General features: G+C 39.4%; 1 protein-coding gene across 1 annotated transcript in view; it reads right to left on the bottom strand.

The window, feature by feature from the left end:
• Positions 1-7,296: 7,296 nt before the first annotated feature.
• Positions 7,297-21,850, bottom strand: part of LOC130453486 (zinc finger protein 420-like) — a 47,913-nt gene continuing 33,359 nt past the window's right edge. The window contains exon 6 of the mRNA XM_056821979.1: positions 7,297-10,647. Within this exon, the coding sequence (XP_056677957.1) occupies positions 10,270-10,647 (378 nt within the window). The 3' untranslated portion in view covers positions 7,297-10,269. The remainder of the gene's footprint in view (positions 10,648-21,850) is intronic.

The following is a 21,850-nucleotide window of genomic DNA, read 5'->3' on the forward strand; positions in this document are numbered from 1 at the left end:
AAAACAAGGAGCACTGATTGATGCACTTCTAAACCATTACTAAGGAACTTGAACCTAGTGTGAGACTTGAGGTTGTGACCCTTGACATATGTTAAGTCGTAGGACTTCCTTGTATCTATACTCTTTGTGCAATACTCAAATACCAAAGTTTGACTATAATCCTGGCTCCCTATATCCCTGAGAATGACAAAAAATCAGACCAGGGAATGACACTTCCTTATCAAAATAAAATTCTAGTTCTTTTTCTTTCTTATAGTATAGCAAATTCCTATAGTCTTGGCTGCAAATGGGTAAGTGAAATATTAATGCATTCTGTCCTACAGACTTGTGGGATTAGAAATTACTTTAATTGGACCCTAATACAAGGGCCTGTTGGAAATTTATTAAACCCAAATAAGGGCCAATTTTGAATTTTTTTCCTTTTTCCCAAAAGTTTAACTTTCTTACACTTTTTTTTCTTCTTTATGTTTTTGGTTTTTGTTTTTCTCTTTTTTTATAATTAACTCATACACCCCCATAACTCAACCATGCGTCCTGAGCTGAACTGGATGTTTCTTAACACCCACTTTGGAGGGGTGTATTTTAATAAAAATCCAAGATTTTGAAATTTTGTTTGAGAAAGGATCTTCAAGGAAGAAGCTTGCTAACTCCTAAATCCAGAGAATGAACTGTTGCAGAAAGATGCCAGAAAACCTACACTACATCAAGATCCAAAACAAATTTTGGGTGTGATTAATTGAACTGAAGTTTAATTGAACATTTATTTGAATGTATACTCTTATGCCAAAAGGGGACTGCCCCCTAATTGGTTTTTGTCAATGCGCCCAACAATCATTGGTTTTTCTCTCTGTATTTCTTCTATTTCCCTCTTCTAACTACTGTAGTTTCCTCTTAGAAGGTGAAATTATGTATGTACCTGCAGTTAGAAAATTTGGAAGTGCAGGATGATTATGTTTAGTGATCAATTGGGGAGACTAGTCTCCCAATCATCATCGGGGGGATTGTGAACTTTAGATTACTCCACCCTATTTAGTCTAACAAAACAGGAATATCTACGCCCCTACTTAAGGATTAAGTATTGAGAAGGACGGCCTATGACAGACATGTGCTAGCAAATGACAAAACAATTGACAGACCCCTGGGCTGTCCTAAGTCAAGCTTAAGCTACCATTGGTACATGTGAGATGCAGGAAAGTGGTATAAAAATGGTCTATATATCCAAATTGACTTGGGTATTTTATTTGGGATATTCTCTGGTGACCAAATTAATTTAGATTAACTCACAACCCTAAAATACCCTTACACATTTGTCTATGGACTTTTATCTCCAATGCCAGTAACAGGATACAGTAAATCAGTTTCAATAGAAGGTACTCTCTTTACATGTGAGCATGTGAATTCAAGAGTACTTTTCTCCAGTTTTTATAGTTGTTGGAGTGGTTAACAGTACTTGAAATGAACTTTCCCAGACAGGCTGAGTTTCTCCAATATACTGGAAATTCTTTATGTACACCTTGTTTCCTGGGTTCAGGTCATGAAGTGAAAAGTCTATAGGTCCTGTTTGTAATGCAGCTCACAATTCATGAAGTTCATGCAATTTGTTTTGCAATTCCTGTATATAGGAAGCAATAGAAGTGGCCCCCCTCAACCTGATAGTGATGTATATGCAGGAGAAAAAGGCTTAACCTGTATAGGGGGATGTCCAAAAAACATCTCAAATGGTATGATGTGTTGATCTCCCCTGGGCCTGCTTCAGAGATAAAATAAGTCTAGAGAGAGCTTCAGGCCATTTTAGATGCATCTCAGTGCATAATTTGCCAGTCATAGTTTTAAGCTCTCTGTTCATCCTTTCAACTTAGCCTGAGCTCTGGGGATAATATGGTACGTGGAATTTGGGAGTTATCCCCAAACAGGAATAAATTTAGGACAGGACCAAATCAGTAAAATGAGTTTCCCTGTCTGAATCAATTTGTGCTGGCAAGCCAACATGAGGAATAATCTCTTTTAAGGGCACCCTGGCAACAAAAGCTGCTGTGGATTGGGCAGCAGGAAATGCTTCCAGTCATCTGGTTAGCTGATCCAGTAAGACAGGACAAAATTTATAATGTCCAGCCTTTGGTATTGTTATGAAATCAATTTGCAGATGTTCAAAAGATGTGTAAGGGGGCAGCTGGGTAGCTCAGTGGATTGAGAACCAAGCCTAGAGACTGAAGGTCCTAGGTTCAAATATGGCCTCAGCTACTTCCTAGTTGTGTGACCCTGGGCAAGTCACTTCACCCCCATTACCTAGCCCTTACCACTCTTCTGTTTTGGAGCCAATACACAGTATTTACTCCAAGATGGAAGGTAAGGGTTTATTGAAGAAAAAAAAAGATGTGTAAGGCAGAGGGCCCCCACCAAATGCTTTGCCAAGAAAGGAGAGCTGATTGGATACTTGGCAGGTAGGACAGGATGTATACACACTTTAGAGGCTATGATAGTTATGCCAGAGGCTATCCATACTCTTTTAACAGAGTCCACAATGCCCTGGGTACCAATGTGACCACTTTTTTGTGAATAGATTGACAAATTTGGTGATAAAAACTTCGAAGGAACAGGGATTTTTCTTCAGATGACAACCATACTCCATTTATCTGTTTAGCCTTAAATTTTTGCTTCTATTTTTCCATTTCCTTTTCATTAAACAAAAGGGATACATCATCAATAGTTGCCAATGTTAAAATTAACTCAGGTCCTTCTAAAGCTGCTAGCTTTGCACCGGTATCTGCCCAGTCATTTCTCTTAGAGATAGTGTCAGTGGCACTATGGGCAGGGCAATGAACTATACCTAGGGCTTGAGGGAGCTCAAAGTCAGAAAGAGCTTCATTAATAATTTCTGCATTTGCTATACATTTTCCAGCTGATGTTATAAATCTCCTTTGAAGCCTTAGCATACCCACTGCATGACATATCTAAAGGCATATCTGTATAAATTGTTGCCTTCTTATTTTTGGAAATTATACAGGCATGCTTCAAAGTATCAGTTCTACACCTTGTGTAACTGCAAAAATGTGGGTTGCCAAGACTGTGAATTGCCAAAACTGTAAAGGTTTCGGTCAAACTGTAAAGATAATTTTTAGTGTCTTGATTTAAAATCTAAAATTAAATGGTTGCTATGAGAAAATTCCCAAATATGAAAATGCCCAAGTCAGCTGGGTTTTTATGGAGATTTTAATTAATACAAAAATGAAGGAATTAAGGGGAGGGAGGGAGAGAGAGAGAGAGAGAGAGAGAGAGAGAGAGAGAGAGAGAGAGAGAGAGAGAGAGAGAGAGAGAGAGAGAGAGAGAGAGAGAGAGAGAGAGAGAGAGAGAGAGAGAGAGAGAGAGAGAGAGAGAGAGAGAGAGAAGAGAGAGAAAATAGTAGAAAAGGTGTAGGCCAAATGGCCTAGGCCTGAGCCTTAAGGAAAAGAAAATCAATCTTTATCACTCACCACAAGATTGTCCCAAGCAAACTCCAGTCCTTCACTGAAATCCTCAACTCCTGAACTGAGTTCAGAGACCCTCCTCTGAACTCCTTCTGACCTCCTGAAATGAGTTCAGAGAGCTCCTTTTAAAAAGAATTTTCTCTTATGTCACCTCCCCTAAATTTTCACATCTACCAATCATAGTAGACACTTTTTCCCAGGACTGCCCATTCTTAGTTCTCAGCACACTTTAGTTCTCACCTTGTCTGGGTAGATTATATCTTCTGAGTATTTCACGTCTCTTTTGCCAAGCTTGCCTTTTATAAGTTGCTCGACTTTTTAGTGATTAATTTAACCTTTATAGGTACTTAGCACCCTTTTGTATTAGATCTAAAAATAGATCACCTAGCTTAGGGTTTTTGCTTCACTATAAGTATGAGTTGCGGACTTTTCATTGTTCAATTAGGAATTTGCAATTTTATCTTCCCCTAAGGCACTGTCTGAGCAGAGTGGAGTAATTTTAAAGTTCTCAATACATTCCTGACCGAGTACCTCCATTGTAGAAAATGGGGAATAGCTTAATCAAATCTTCCGAAGTAGAGTCTGAGCAGTTTTAAGATTCACACTTGAGCACATATAATTGAGTGGTTAATTCTGTGACCACAGCAGCTCCAGTGTAGCGTCTGCCATCCCTAATGAAAGAAGAACCATCAGTGAATAAGATTAAGTCTGGATTATCTAAAGGAGTATCCAGAAGATTGTCTAGAGGATTTTCAGCCATGGATGTTAAAGATTCACAACTGTGCAATAGTCCTCCTAAAACTGGTAAATCAGGAAGCAAGGTTGCAGGATTTAGAACTGTACCACTTTTAAAGTAATATTCTCATTACCTAACAAAGTTACCTCGTACCTAACTAGTCTCTGATCAGAAAATACCTGTGTTCTATGTCTTAGCAACAATGCTTCAACTTCATGTGGGCACATTATGGTTAATGGGCATCCCAAGTCTAAATCAGCAGATTTAGTTACCAATAAAACTATGGAAGCTACACTTCTAAGACATTGTGGTGTTCCAGAAGCTCCTGGGTCCATCTGGGTCAAATAATAAGCAAGTGAACACTGAACAGGTCCCAAAGGTTGAGTTAAAACACCTGAAGCTAACCCTCTCTGTTCATATACATACAAAGTAAATGACTTGTTGTAATCTGGGATGCCTAGAACAGGGGCAGCCAGGATAGCCTGTTTTAATTTTGAAAAAACTGACAGGTGTTCTATCTCTAATTTAAGCTCAGTTCAGGGACCAAATTTTTTTTTTATGCTATAAGGGGTTTAGTAATTTCCCGATAGTAAGGGATCCATCACCAGCATATGCCACAATTTATTCAGCCATTCCCCAATCAATGCATTTTCTATTTTTTTTTTTGCCACCACAAAGAGCATGGCCATACATATTTTTGTACAAGTATTTTTCCTTATCATCTCTTTGGGATACAAACCCAGTAGTGGTATGAATGGGTCAAAGGGAAGGCAGTCATTTAAAGCCCTTTGCACATGGTTCCAAATTGCACCCCCCCCCAAGAATGGTTGGACCAATTCACAATTCCACCAGCAGTGTATTAGTGTCCCATTTTTGCCACATCCCCTCCAACTTTTATCACTTCACTTTGCTGTCATATTGGCCAATCTGCTAGGTGTGAGGTGGTACCTCAGAGTTGTTTTAATTTGAATTTCCCTAATCAGGAGGATTTTAGGACACTTTTTCATGTGCTTATTGATAGTTTTGATTTCATCATGTGAGAACTGCCTATTCATGTCCCTTGCCCATTTGTCAATTGGGGAATGGCTTGATTTTTCATAAATTTGACTTCGTTCCTTATATATTTCGGAAATTAAACCTTTTTCAGAGTTGTTATAAAAATGTTCACCCCATCCCAACCCTTGCTCCACTGCTGCTAGCTCAATCAGCCCACCCACCCCTGCTCACCTACCATTGCCGGGCCTCTGCTGCAGTGACTGTCCCTCCTCCTGCCACTTCTTCCAAGGCTACCTTGCTGTCTACTTATAAGTTTTAAACTCCCTCCCCAGATCCAGTCCAGCAGAGGGTGGTCCCTGTCCCTTACCAGGCAGCTGGTTAGCTCCTAACCCTGCTGGGCTCTCAGCCTTGGGCGGGGGAAGTCCTAGCCCTCTTCCACCCACCCTAGCATGCTTCCAGGAACTCCCTCCCTGCTTTGCCTAAACCTGCCTTGCACCCACCTCTCCCTCTGGCACAAATTTGCTTTTGGGACAAACGCAAACCCCAAACCCCCACTGTTTTGATGTCATATCTTCCATTTTGGTTTCTAGCCAATAGCCCCACCCTAACCACATCCCTTACTCCCACCCCCACCCTAACCACACTCCTTACCTCTTTCTGTTGTAGTGCTGCCTCTTGACCACTAGAGGCCAGTATTGAGTGCTCAAATTTTTTTTATCTTTATCTGCTAAGCTACAGTGGCTGTTTTCTGCCACCAGAGGGCAGCAACAATAAAAATAAATAAATAAAAGAAAATTTTTTAAAAACTAATTTTTTATGAATAAAATCCAACAACATCATATAACATGGTATAAAATATCCCTATCTGCACCCCTAATAATAAAAATTTTAATATAAAAATACATTGAAAATTATCTCCATTTCCCCTTTCCTTTCATCTAAGCTTTTAATTGCAATGCTGAGCAACATGAATGCTACTCTGCAAGAAAGCTTTCTGGCTTTCATCCAATTAGGAACCTTTAAATTTCCAGATTGTCTCCTTCTCCTTATGTTGCTTGGAATTTTCCTTTTACAACTCCTGAATGTTAAGTCACAACAGGCTTCCCAATGAAAGAAGCAGGCTGAAATGCAAATTCAATTTGACAATTTCATGTACTTCTTCAATGGTCCAGGGGAAAAGGAGGAGTCCATCCAAAACATGTCTGATTTTTGCAAGCCTGTTCCTGAACTACCAAGAAAGGAAAATCCTATTTCTTGTGAAATAGAGACAGAAGACTCCTCTCCTATTTCTCAGTTGGAGAACCACCTCTCTCATGCTCTGCAATTCTTGGCTAACCTTACTTCCCCTGATCCTTTTCCCGATGCCCCATCCTCTACTGTCCCTTCTCCCACCCCACAACCAATCCCAACCCTGAGGAAATCTCGTCCTCCTAAAATAACTGTTCCTACCAATGCACCTCAGTATCTTCACAGTTGACTTCAAAGAAACCATGACCACTGACCGATTCCTATGTAGTTCTTTTGCCCTTAAGGAGAGTGACCATAATAGGACACAATGGGGATGTGGTAAACCAAAGACACCATACACATTTCACACCCCAAGATAGAAAGGAAATGAAATGCAATAGCCCTAGTTATGAAGAAGAATCAATTGTCATAACGAAAAAGATGGCTATATGGTGCTGACCAGCAGCCCTTATATGAAAGGAAAGATAGTTGATTAACCCTTGAGGGAAGAGCTGGAGCCAAGGAAATGGATAAGAATAGAGAAAGACACCAATTCAATTTAAACAATGAGTGAGCTACACAGGGAGCCCCAGCTATCTAACTTCGCAAGGACACAAGGCAGTTAGATAACCTTAAATCAACAACATGGGAGTCAGAGTGAGAATAGAAAACAACTGAGAGGACAGCCTCTGATCGCTTAGAGCTAACGCTCTAAGCACAGATCATACCAGCTTGAGGTTAGGAGATTAAGAAGGAAAGGTCTTTTACAGAGATAAAGGAAGTTCCATAAGAAAAGCTGTTCTTGGCCAGAGGCCAAGCTCCAGGTAGGAGAGGGACAGATGAAAGATATTTTTAAAAAGGGCTGGCTTTCTGTGTGCTGCTTGTATTTATTGACATTGTGGTGTAAAGGCATGTAATACATATTAATGAAGACACAGTGGATTGCCATTGGTTCAGGTGTAAATTACAACAAGGCAGAGGCGTGGATTTCTTCAGCCAGGTGAGCACAAAGGAACCTGAGTTCACCCCACAATCTTAAGAATGCTGGGATCAAAGGTCAGTGCCTTTCTTGCCATGCTCAGGACTGAGTATGCGCTTTCCTAATACAATCCTTACAGATTAATCATCTTCCTTGTGCATACACATGGGTGGACTGTTACATCTATCCCTTTTTGCTTAACATAAAAACAAAGATGCGCAATATCAAAAGTGTGACAAAAATTATAGCTTCAACGAATACAAACATAGTGGTGCATAATCATATCCTGATTCAAAAGTGAAAACCAAATCAGATTGTAAAACTTAAATGCAAAAATCAAGTGTGATCATCAGCAAAAACTGATTATTGATAAATCTAAAAAGTAAAACTGATCTTATCTACTTATCAAAATAAATGTAACAGTCTTAGCAATGATAAAAATATTAAGAAAATAATTTTCACTCTAATGATCCTGGTTTGATGAGGTAAAAGTTCCATGGCTCACAGGACAGGTGCATTAGTCAATCATGCCACCCTTCACAAGTCAGGACTATAAGAAGTTGCCAGATCTTACAACAGTTAACAAAAAGACTATATCCGGAGATGAAGGATAAATCTTTCCCTTCTCTTGTGCTGATTCTGCATCTTAGGGATATGTATGTGAGCTTCCAGATGCCTTCCACATAGAAAACTGGTTGGAAGCTTAATGCCAGGACAACCTGTGAATGAGGGCATCAAAGCACTGCGTCCCTGCATCCCCAACCTAAAACATCCATCGTATATGGAATATGCATCTGTGGGTGGCTATGGCTGTCTGGTTCATAATGAGATATCCATTATGATTCCCTTTTTATGCAATCAGACATCACTTTCCAGAATAGTCATCTGAAATTTAACAAATGCTGTCATGTTCTTGTAGTCTCACATTTTCGGGTGTCTGCAACAGTAAAATTCTTACACCTTTATAACCCAGGATCAGAGCATTGATAGTACTTTCCATGTACTAAAAATATTGGCAATGGTTGTGCAAAAGAAAAGATCAAAAGTGAATCAAAAGTGTTCTATAAAATGAAAATACTGACATCTTTGAGATTCTTCTCCCTTTTTTTTTTGTTGGGAGAGATCCCTTTGAAGAAAAAACACCCTCTCTGAGCAATCTTGGAGGATCATGTATATAACATACCAAATATATTAGCATCGTTAATATATATTAAACATTTTAGTGAAAAAGCATCATTATTCTCCTGCACATCACACATTGGTTGTTTCCATCTCAAAATTCTCATGTAATAATTGTCGAGAATGATGAGATCGCGCCAATTCTGGCTGCATTCCTCAGATATATGCTCTATTTTTGCAGCTTCTCCTGCAAAGCATAATCAAACCAACAGGCAAGAGTATGAATAGAATGGTAGTGCCAATGCTGGTTAAGTTAGTTTTACCAAACCAGTTTCTAGGATCCAGGGAAGATAAAGTTGCTTCCCAATTTGAAGCTATTTTTACAGCTTCCTGTTCATATACAACGTGGTCTAATTTATTAATTTCATGTTGCAGTTTAAGAATATCCAATGTGCTGTTATGACTTCCCCAAGTGCCCTTGATGTGCTGAATGATTGTCTGCCATTCATATGACACATTGTCATGGCAAGGGTATAATACAATAACCCGTTTGATTAAAATGACAAGGATAAGTAATTCTTGTGTTTAAAGCTTCAACCTCTTTTCCTAACCAAAATACAGCATCTTTTAAACTTTCCAGCTCATCTATAAGCTAAGTCAATACTTTGCTGAGTATGCCAATTTAGAAGAATTAGATACCACTTCTTGTATGAACTCGTGGTTCTGAATAGAAGAAGTTAATGCCATTGTTGCTGTGGTCAATGACGTGACCATAGCAATGATGGAAACTATTGCACCTATGACATCTAATACCATTCTTTTGGAGAGATGCAAAATGATATCAAATGCCTTTTGAACGATATGTACAGTAGGCATAGATGCCCACGTCTCTGTTAGATTGATCGGTAACCATATCCGGAGGTTGATACATAATGGCAACATATGAATCCTGATGTCTAGGACTAATGCATTGATGTAGGTGACATCTGATGCATTTAATCTCATAGAGTCCTTGCTCGTTCTTAAAAATGCAAAGATTATTACCCACTAACATTACATACGGAGCAAATACACATGCGGTGACACTGATGTGACTGTCATACTCAAAATTAAGTCCTGAGTTCTTCACATTGACCTTAAATTTATATATTGGCTGCGTGTAAGCCACTATTTTCCATTGAGCATTCTGTTTGGGACCTTCTTCAATAGCAAGTCTAGGACCAGCCATGTCAACTTCTAGCAAGTCCTCAATTTTCTGAAGTTCATTGCATGGCATATGCCATTTCTCATGTTCGGTACATTTGTCTAAATGTGTCAATTGTTCAGAATGACCACAACATATTCTGGGTCCCCAATTGTAAATTTTAAAGTCTACGGTTGCTGGCATTTTAACCTTTCTGGGAGATTGGACAGAACAATCTGTCCATGACAACTCCTCATACACCATACTTATCCGGCTTAGACATAAGTACCTATTGGCGGGATGGCTAGTTTTAAATGATTTACGTGGTGTCTCATCTCCTTTTCCTATCATACCCATACCAATTCCTAAATAAGTGTTGTCACTAGCATTTTTTACAATCCAAGCCTTCTGCCTGCGAGGAATACAGAAAGAATTTCCTATGTAAGAATGTCTAAAAGATATACAAAATGGAGGATACACAGTAGATCCTGAATAGTTGTAAAGCACCCCTTCAGATTCCTGCGGGATACTTTTGGCTAGAACAGGGTGTGGTAGCCATTCCATATTATTCATGTACACAAGTGGGGGCTTGTTCATCCCAAGTTAACATTCTTAATATAGGAGGTTTAGGTATGATGGACCAATAGACTTCAACATGACAAATGTTCATCATTGTGAAAATAGTGAATGTCACTAGAAGTAATGCAATGTCAGTTTTTGGTGTGTGTGCATTCACCAGTGATGAATTCGGTCCCGGGGCCTTGAGCATGTTCAGGAAGTAGCTGACAGGGGACAGTAGCGATGTACGTCTGCTTCTCTTCCTGGTCTCGGGTTGCTGGTGGAGTGAGGCACTGGTCTGTCTGCCTCTCTGCTCCCCTTGTATCTGGATCTTGTCCTTTCCATGGTTTGAGATGCTTACTGGGAGTCCAGATGTCTCCATTATCTGTGGAAACACAAGCATAGCCTCGACCCATTGTTATTAGTTTATTCGGACCTTTGTAATCTTTTTCTCCTGGCAATCTCCAAAAACCCAGGGCTGCTGTTTTGTGTCCATTTTATCATGACACTCAAAATGCGTTTGCATAGGAGGAGCAGTCAGCCCTTCTGGGATGGAGAAAGGATTGAGTGTTAAAAGTACCATCCTTAACAATTTGTTAGGAATGATAGGTTTGGGTTTCAAAATATCACCTTCATAAATTGTCTGGTACTTTCCTTTTTGTTTTTGTATTTGGTTTTTGAGAGTCCTGTTAGCCCTCTCCACAATAGCTTGTCCTGTGGAGTTACCTGGAATTCCAGTTTTATGGATTATATTCTACAATTTGCAAAATTCTGCAAATCTTTTACTACTATATGCAGTACCATTATCAGTATTTATTCGAGTAGGAATGCCCAAATGTGCAAATGCTTCCAGCAAATGTGCAATAACATGAGAAAACTTTTTCTCCTGTTTGCGCCATGGCCCATATTACTCTAGAATATGTGTCAATGACCACATGTACATATTTTCATCTTCCAAAAGGAGCATATTGAGTAACATCCATTTGCCAAAGCTGGTTAGCTTTGAGACCTCGTGGATTAACTCCTGGTGGAAGAGGAGTTGAAGAGAAAGGTGCACATGAACTGTACTGCTGAATTATCTCTCTGGCCTGTTTTTTGGTTATGTCAAATTGACATTTGAGAGATTTGGCATTTTGATGCAATAAAGAATGTGACTTAACTGCTTCTTGAAAAGCAGATGCAACTAAGGTATCCACCTTAGAGTTTCCCTCGGAGAGAGGACCAGGAAGGTTAGTATGTGAACAAATATGTGTTATAAAAAATTTGTTTTGCCTTTGCCATATCACCATCTGGGTGGTACAAAATAAGAGAAATAACTCTTCATCAGGCACAGGTTTAATCTTAGCTGTTTCCAGTGAGTTAACCAAATTTACCACATACAATGAATCACATATGATGTTGCAAGGTTGTGTTACATCCTTAAGTACACCTCTAACTGCTGCTAATTCAGCCTTTTGTGGGGAGGAGTATTTAGTGTCCTACTAGATGTGGTCAGTGTCAAGTTCATCTCGGACATTACTTCCCTGTCCCAAAGAGATTGAGAAATATTTAAACCATAAGGTTTAAATATACCTCTATGGCCTTACCATTAGACCATGATAAATATCTGGCATATTGCAAAATTTTCTCAGGTATTCCTATGCCTATTAATTTTTGATGAGGTTCAATGACTTCCCAAGATTCTGGCCAATCATCAGCAGAAATTACTGAAATGTCAGCTCCAGAATCTAAAATGCCTGAAATAATCCTGTCCTCTATATACAGACTCATTATTAATCTATCTTGTGTGATTTGTTGAGTCCAAAATAAGCCATGGGCTTGTGACTCAGCCTGGCTTTTTGCCTGCATGCTGTCTTGAAAGGTCTGTGTTTTAGGTAAGAGCTGTAAGGAAGTGATTTCCCTACCTTTTGTAATGCCAAATGCACACCTAGCAGTAGCTAGGATGTGGAGTTCATTTGCAACCTTGTTCTCCTACAGCTGGGGTAGGATTTCTAATCCCTTATCAAGGAGCTGGGGATTGCCCAAGATTAACCCTTTAGAACCTTGAGGTACAGGAAAACTAAAGCTTGCAGGAATTCGAGTAGGTGCCATTTGGTTTTCCACCAGAACATTCACATCTGCTATTATTGGGAATCGTGAATAATAACTCATTTGTATGTCTTGGTTTGCTCCTGGGCCCAAGACACACTCGCCAACTAGTTTTTTGACATGTGCATAGGCCCTGTATAGACATGATTTTGCATGTTTCCTGCTCTGCATTCAGAAGCCCAGTGCTTGCCCTGTCTACATTTAGGGCATATGCTTGGAATCTTTTTATTTTTAGGAGTTGGACACGCCTTTCAAAAGTGGCCTTTCCATCCACAAGAGAAGCATTTCCCTGTAGGGGCTCTGGCTTGCACCGCTAAGATAGAGTGGGTATCACAGATGCCTATGTCCTGACAGGTTCTTAAAAAGTCCGCTAAGGTTCCTGTCACTTTAAGGGGGGCTAATGACTTTCTAGCCTCCGCATTAGCATTTAAATAAGCAAGGTCTTTTATCAACACCTTGGTGGATTCCTCGTGGGGTATGTGTCTACAAAATCTGCAAAGCTTTCATTCTGTTTCTGTATTATCTCTGTGGAAGAGCTAACTGGGTCTTTCCCTGGAAGAGCTCTCCACGCCCTTTTTGCCACAAGGGCAACCTGATTATAGACCTGTTCAGTGCCTGCTATTTGCCTAACAACAGCTTAGTATTCTCCCTGTCCCACTAATTGTTCATATGGGATATTGATGCCAGCCTGCCTATTAATAGAGGCTTGTTGTGAACAGAGATCCTGAAATTTCATTTTCCAGGTTAAGGATCCACCACCACTAAGGACAGACTCAGCTACCAGATGCCAATCTCCTGGTGTGAGAGTTTGCTGAATTAAATTTGTGAGACGCGCCATAGTGAATGGAGCAGTACTGCCATTCTTAAGCACACTGCTTCTTAGTGTTTTTTAATAATTTATAGTCTAAGGGCTTATGCTGTGCCAAATGCTCATCTGCATTATCTGGATTTTCTGTAAATATTACTGGGAAGGCAGAAACATCCTCTTTGTCCTTCAACGAACCTTTGGAAGGATCTTTCCTGTTGACACAGGCTTTGTAACCTCAGAAGGTCGAGGTGGGGGAGGGGTGGCCACAGTAGAGGTTTGTAAAGCCGACCCATATGCTGGTGGGGGGGGGGGGGAGGGGAGTGGCATGCCTGAGTGGCTATAGGAGGGTAAATCTTTGAGCTTGTAAATTGCTCTTTTGTTTCAATCCCTTCTGAGCGATAGCTTGGAGTGGTAGGTAGCTCCTGCAATAATGGGAAATTGTCCCTGCTTTCAGCATGTGCTGATGATTTAAATCTACTACTTTCGTATAATGAAAAGGAAGTGGAAAAGTGGAAGCAAAAATTCAAAGCAAAACAGATTAATGGAGTATGGGTGTCATCTGAAGGAAAACCCCTGCTCCCTAGAAGTTTCTATAACCAAATTTGCCAATCTATTCATAAAAATGGTCATTTTGGCACCCAGGGCATCGTGGACTCTGTTAAGAGAGTATGGATAGCCCCTGGTATAACCTCTAAGTATGTTCAGCCTGCTCTACCTGCCAGGCATTTAACCAACATGCATTTCGTGGAAAAGCCTTTGGTAGACGTCCTCTGGCTTACACACCTTTTGAACATCTACAGATAGATTTCATAACAATGCCAAAGGCTGGACGTTATAAATTTTGTCTAGTAATAGTAGATCAACTAACCAGGTGGCCAGAATTTGTGCATTTCCTGCAACCCGAGCCACAGCGGATTTTGTTGCAAAGATACTTTTAAAGGAAATTATTCCTCGCTTTGGACTACCAGCACGTATTGATTCAGATAGAGGAAGTCATTTTACTGATTCTGTCCTAAATCAGATATATTTTTGCTTGGGAATAACTCCCAAATTCCATGTTCCATATCATCCCCAGAGCTCAGGACAAGTGGAGAGGATGAACAAAGAACTTAAAACTATGATTGGAAAATTATGCACTGAAACACATTTAAAATGGCCTGAAATTCTCCCTCTGACCCTATTTTATCTTAGAAGCAGGCCTAGAGGAGACCTACACATCTCACCATTTGAGATGCTTTTTGGACATCCACCTTTACAGGCTAAACCTTTTCTCCCTGCATATACTTCACTATTAGGGGGAGATACTACTATTGCTTCCTATATACAGGAATTACAGCACAAACTACGTGAACTTCATGAATCTGGAGCTACAGTACAAGCCGGACCACTAGATTTTTCTCTTCATGACCTGAATCCAGGAGATAAAGTTTATATTAAGAATTTCAAGCGAACTAGAGCAGCTCAGCCTTCATAGGAAGGACCATTCCAAATATTGTTAACTACTCCAACATCTATAAAGATTGGAGAAAAGGACTCTTCGATTCATTGCTCACATGTGAATAAAGCATCTTCTGCTAAGACTGATTGACTCTACCCTATCACATGAATTGAAGATAATAATCCATAGACAAATGGATGCTGTTTTTCGAGAGACACATTGAATTACTGATTTTTTCCCTGAATTTTATTATTGCTTTTCTTTATTTTTGATCAGAATATTTGATTTTTCCTCATTTTTTGTACTAAAGGTACACATAATTAATATTAATATTTTTTCTGCAGTAATAGAAGTTTAACACATATATACTTGCTATAATGGCAATGCATACCCAAAAGCTTTAAACTATGGGAACCTGCCATTTATTGATAAAATGTTATGAGACTGTGATTAATGTTTGCATATGATTCCAGAAAAAGGGATAAAAAACAAGGAGTACAGACTTAACCTGAAAATTGCCAAAAAGAGCACACAGGAAATACTAATGTGAGACTCGAGGTTGCGACACTTGACATACATTAAGTCATAGGACTTCCTTGTATCTACACTCTTTGTGAAGTACTCATATAAGTACAAATTTTGACTATCATGCTGGCTCCCGATATCCCTGAGATTGACAAAAAAATCATACGAGGGAATGACACTTCCCTATCAAAATAGAATTCTAATTCTTTCCTTCTTATATTATGGCAACTTCCTGTAGTCTTGGCTACAAATGGCTAAGTGAAATATTACTGCATTCTGTCCTATAGACTTGTGGGATAGAAATTACTTTAAATTGGACCTATACAAAGACCTATTTTTTTCTCATGTTTTTGATTATTTTTCTATTCTTTTGATAATTGACTCATACACCCCCATAACTAAACATTGCATCCTGAGCTGAACTGGATGTTTTTAACACCTACTTCAGGGAGGATTGTATTTTAATTTAAATCTAAGAATTTTGATTTTTTTGCTTGAGATTGTATTTTTACATAAAATCCAGAATTTTTATTTTGTTCGAGAAAATATCTTCAAGAAAGAAGCTTGAAACTCCTATATCCAGAGAATGAATTGTTGCAGAAAGATGCCAGAAAACCTACACTACATCAAGAAGATCAAGAATGAACTTTGGATATGGTTGATTGAACTGAACTTTGATTGAACATTTATTGTAAATGTACACATTTATGCCAAAAGGGACTGCCCCTAATTTGGCTTTCTGTCAATGTGCCCAGCAAAATATTGGTTTTGCTTTCTTTTCTTTTCTATTTCCTCCCTCACTATTCTAATTTCTCTTATAAAATTGAATATTGTGTATATCTATAGTTAGAAGTGCGTTTAGAACTACAAAATGATTATGTTAAATGATCAATGGGGAGACTAGTCTCCCAATGATCATCAGGGGGATTGTGAATCTTGAAATTTCTCAGACTTGTGAATGTTAAAAAAAAATTCCCCATTGGGGAATTCTCCACTGGGACAATTCCCTATTGAGAACATTCCCCATTTGGACAGTGAGAACTCTACTTAGATCAGAAATGTGAAGACATCTACTCCACCCATACTTAAGCCTGCTTTAGGGGAAAAAACTCCTTGCTGAACAATGAAAAGTACTTAAACCCATACTTAAGCCATTCCTATTTTTAGAATTAATACAAAGGGGTGCTAAGTACCTATAAAGGTCAGTCAACTTGTGAACTTACAAGGAGCAAAGAGGAAAAAACTTACTCAGAGCTTTCCTGGTGTGAATTACTCAAAAATCCACACCTTCTTAGGTGTGGACTAAGAATGGTCTGTCCTTTGAAAAACGCCTACTGTGATTGGTGGATGTAAGAATTTAGGGGAGGTGACAAAGGAAAATTCCCCATTATAAGGAAAGGAAAAGCTGAAAAACAGGGGCTCTGGAGGCTCTTGAGAGACAATCTCTAAGGAGGTTGTTGAGAGAAAGACAATCTCTAAGGAGATCTCTCAAGGGAGGATGACTCTGGCTGGAACTCCCTCTGGGGAGACTCTGTCCCCCTGATTCCTCGCTTGAACAGATCTTATGGTGAGTGATTAGGACTAACTGGTCTTTTCTTTTAGGGCTTAGGCCTGGGTTGGCTTGGGCTGCCTGGGCAGGCCTATTCTTTTCTCATTATTTCCTTTTTCTGTCTCTCTTTCTTTGATTCCTCATTGTATTATTAATTAAATTCTCTATAAAACCCAGTTGACTTGGGTATATTTTCATAATTGGGAATATTTCCCTGGCGACCACCTTATATTTGATTTTAAAACAAGACACTGTAGTGAAAACATATTTTCTGCAGTCACAATTTACTCACCCATTCTTATATCTACTAAAATGTATACCTTCCACTATTTTACTCACTACAGTTTATGACCCTCAATCATTTTAACTCTTACAATTAGAAACCACTGACTGCCCTCTGGGCAGTTCTAAGCAAAACAATAGACTATAACCCATGTAAAAGTAGAGGAAGGCACAGGAAGTAATGCAAATAAACATCTTTAAAAGGAGTTACAACTTCCTGTGAGTCTAATTTTTGGAGTTCCAAGTTTGAGTTGGAGGCTGGTGAAGAATCTGCTTCATGAACCTGAGACCCTGGACTTGTTGAGACTATCTTAAATCTCTCCCTTTGAACTACCACGTAGGTCAGTGTAAAAGGCTGACTCCTTTCCTGAATTTTTCTGAAGGGACTAGACTCAAGAGAGGCCTCCCCTCTTGAGAGAGGCTTCATGGCTAAAGCCCTTGCTTTATTCATCACCAGGCCCTCAGCTCAAGGTTGAGGCCCCTCTGCCTGAGGACAAATTAGCCCTGCATGGGTTGAGGCAGAGACTGGAGCAAAATACTTAGTGTGTTAGATTAGATATCTTACCCTATCCTCTCTCTGATTTTCTTACTTTCACTTTCTCCTTTTGTAAATAAATAAACATAAAAATCATTTGGAATTGAGTAATTAATTCCTTGTGACCATACCCTTAAATAATTTAGTTCAACCCTTTAATTTAAGCCCCTTACATCATGCCCCTTTTACACAATTGACAGTCTTTTGCCCACACCAAATTGAAGCCCTTATGTTAAAATATCACACTTGTGCTTTTTCTGATCAATGTGTAGCCAAATAGGAAATAGTTCGTCTTAAGAATGAAAACATATAAATCAAGAGGTGTAGTATTTTAAATCCAGCCACACTCTTACCAGATTTTCCAACAAATGGAGAACCATTGCATGACTGTACTGAAGTGATCCAATTAATAGAACAACTGAGGCAGGATTTGAAAGATACACCACTGGACAATCTTGACCTTGTACTTCATATAGATGTACTTCATATAGATTCATTTTTTTCATGCAGAATGGTATCCATGTTACAGGGGCTGCAGTGTTTACTGAATCTGAGACACTGTGGAATTATTGTTCATTACCCAAGAACATGAGTGCACAAGGAGCAGAATTATAGCTCTGAAATATGACTGCATATTAGTTGAAGGCGAAGGGCTAATATCTATACAGATTCTCATTATGCATTTTTGATCTGCCATGCAATGGGTTCTATCTGAAACCAGAGAGGTTTTATTACATCATGGGGAAAACTGATAGCTCATGCAGAGATTATCAGAGTTACTGGAAGTTATTTGAAAACCAAAAATATTGGCTGTGATACACTGCATAGGTAATTCTTTTGGCAGAGATCCAGTTTTTCAAGGAAATCTTTGTGCTGATGTTACTGCCCATTATGTAGCACAAAATGCCCCAGCTCACATAATGAATTTTTCAGTAATAGAATCTGAAGATCTTGAAAGAGCATATCTAGACTCAGAAATTCAAACATGGCAGCATAATTTTGGAGCTAGGAAAGAGAATGGCTTTTGAATATCATCAAAAAGAAAGCCAATACTCCCAAAGGCATTTTTCAATCATATTTGCTATGCTATCCATAATAAAGGCCATTTAGGGACACAAGCTTTCGTTGATACCATAAAAAGGGTGTGGATAGCCCCAGGAATTACCACTATGTGTTTCGGCCATTCTTCTATTCAGATAATGGAACTGTCTGCTCCAGAGTCCAACAATCTGGTCATAGCAATTCTGCTACATTTCCGCTACAGATGCATTAGTAGGCAAAGACATTATCACTGATTTTCAATCCTTGTTATAATTCTGATTCACCATCGGTGAATCCCCTCTTCTAACCCATGGGTCTGTCCTAAGATCATTCTGCAACTTTCTGCACCCTTGCTACAAAATCAGCAAAAGGCTTAGTAGGACCTTGCATAATGTTTGTGAAATTCCAATTACTCTGGACTTTTCCCTCCACCCTTTCCCAAGCTTTCAGAGCCTCTTCCCCAATTTTAGCATAGATTCCTGGAAGATACCCAATCTGATGCAAAGGAGATGTATTTGGGTTAAGCCCCATTATCTGATATATGGTAGGGGCATCCTGAGAATTGTTTCCCCCCCCCCCTCTGGTAACAAACAGAACATCTGGAGCAAAGACCTTGGCTGCCTCGGCCTCCCTATCTCAAATGTGCTCTTCTCCGTAGTTGTACCCCTTTCCAGACCTTTCTCAGGAATGCCAGAGAGGGAGAACATGCCAAAGAGAAGTTAACCTTTTGAGTTCACGACAAGGCAGCGATTCTCTCCCTCCATTCAGTAGCACAAGAAGAGGAGGGAAAGGAGCTGCCTTCTCTGGAAGCAATTCAAGGCTACATTTTGCCTAAATCATCAGCCCCAGGACCTCAGTTTTTGTCCTGTTCTGGGAGAATCGGGTGGCCACTCCACCTTAGTTTCTGAAGATGGGAGGTAGATACTACCAAGTGTTCCATAGCGTAAGACCCTTCAGGAGCCTACAAAGACGCTTCTGTGATCTTCAGCACTGGGTCTAGTCAGGGTTAGAGCCTCACTAGGGCAATGACTTGGGCACGAGAGAGACAGAAATTTAGCAGAGGTCAGAGCAGGCATTTGACATTTAGGAGAGAGATGAGAATGCAGGGATTGATGCAGAGGCCAAAATCTGGTTTCAGCCTCAGGGCCCAGTCAGTCAGTCAATAAACACGAAGTCAATATCTTCTGTGTTCTGGGCATTTGGCCAAGCTCTAAGGATACAAAGAAAGGCAGAAGACAATCCTTGCTTTCAGGGAGCTCCCAGTCTAGGATTCAAACATAGAGATGGCTTGAGAAGCAGCAAAAGATCCTGAGTTTCCCTCTTAGCTGTTCCAGGGAAAAGAGTGTTTGGGAATGGAACTAGATTTAGTTCAACTGGAAAATAAGTGAATAGAGGAGGGAGGACAATAATAATAAAGGTATCAAAAGGACAGCAGAATTGGGAAAGAAATAGATATAAATAAAAGCTACCACTGAGATAGCACTGGCTATATGCCACATACTGTCCAAATGTTATTTTATTTGATCTTGTTTAATTAGAAATCTTGAACTCTTGGACTCCATCTCCCTGAATTCTTTTCTCTAAGGCTTAAAACATTTTTTTTGAGAATTCTATTCCAAATTGGTCACCATAAATGTAAGCTTAAAAATTAATATACAATAACTCTAAGTATTATATTTAATAAGATTTATTAATCACTTGAAGTAAAAGGAATAAGGAGACAAAAGTAAAAGTCTGAGTAAAACCCATTTTCCCAGCTGCTCACGTGGAAAAAAGAGAGCAAGAGGGCAGGTTTACAGCAAACTTATTTTCAATATATAAGAACACTACATGGACAAAAGGAAAAGGAATTTTGAGATGAGAAAAAGAATTCTGGAAGATGGAATCCAAGGGTTGAAGATTTCTAATAAAACAATCTTCATAAGAACTATAGGAGTTAGACACTATTATTATGCCCATTTTACAGATGAGGAAACCAAGGCAAACAGAGGTCTTATAATTTGTTTAGGGTTACAGCACTAGCAAGTTTCTGAGGTGGGATTAGAACTCAGGTCTTCCTGACCAGAGGTCCAGCATTCTATCTACTGTATCACCATCTGTATTCTCATTATTAAACAGGATACTGTAAAAATGCTCACACACATAGAAGGTGGAAAATGGAAGGGAAACCGGACAATCTCTTGCTGAGAGCTGGAAATTCATTTTCTGTGTCTAGGTCCCTAACCAGACAACAAAATGAATTGTGAATTACTTTGTAAAAAATTCTTTTTCTAATACTAGCAAACTGTAAGGGGTAAATTTAGGGTTGAGACTGAGTAAAAATTTAGTTGGTCATCAGGGATTTAATTCCTAAATCCCAATAAAAATACTCAAGTCAGTTTGGGAATTTTATGGTGGTTTAATTAATATAGAGGGAAGGAATTAAGAAGAAGAGAGAGGGAAAAGGGTATAAGATTTCTCTGGCCTAGTCTGAGCCAAGGGGAGTTCAGAGACCTTCCAGCCACGAGGCTTCCTCCAAGATGAGAGGCCTTCTAGGACAATGGCATTTTAGGAAAAGGCAAAGGAAAAAAAAAGGAATCAGCCTAAACTCTGAGAGAGCTCAGGGAACTCACCTCACCTGACCCACACCAAGATGCCAAGATGCCAAAACTCTGCCACAAGCCAAACCACTAGTCGAACCCAATGTCTCTGAGAGAGAGACCCCCTGAGCTCAACTCTTCCGCAGCGCAAGAGAGCCACCTCTCCACGAAAAGAGCTCCAAGAGAGGAAGTGACATGAAATATATAGACCATTTTTACATCACTTCCTGTGTTTCACATATACCAATGGTAGCTTGAGTTTGACTTAGGACAACCCAGGGGGTCTGTCAGTTGTTTCTGATTTGTCACTTGCTAGCACATCTGTCATAGGCCATCCTTCTCAACACTTAATCCTTAAGTAGGGGTGTAGACATTCCTGATTGCTAGACTAAGCAGGGTGGAGTAAATCTAAAATTCACAAAACTAACTACCCTCTTTCTGAAACTCTTTTGACTGAAACTGAAGTCATTTGTATAATTTGAAAATTTGGACTCCATCTCCAAAAATTCTTTCCACTTCCCAAAATTCCTTTTCCCTTTTTCTTTACATGCGCTCTCACATTTGTAGATAAGTTTTGATAACTCCTCCCTCTCTCTCTCTTCCCCCCATCCCCACATGTGGCTGGGTGACCTCTCTCTGTTTCTCTAGCCTTTTATTTTCCTTTTTGTTTCAAGTTATTATTTAATAAATATTATTAAATATAATACTTGGAGTATTTTGGATATTAGTTTTTAATCTACATA

This window comes from Monodelphis domestica, chromosome 3 (assembly GCF_027887165.1).
Source record: "Monodelphis domestica isolate mMonDom1 chromosome 3, mMonDom1.pri, whole genome shotgun sequence".
Taxonomy (NCBI): Eukaryota; Metazoa; Chordata; class Mammalia; order Didelphimorphia; family Didelphidae; genus Monodelphis; species Monodelphis domestica.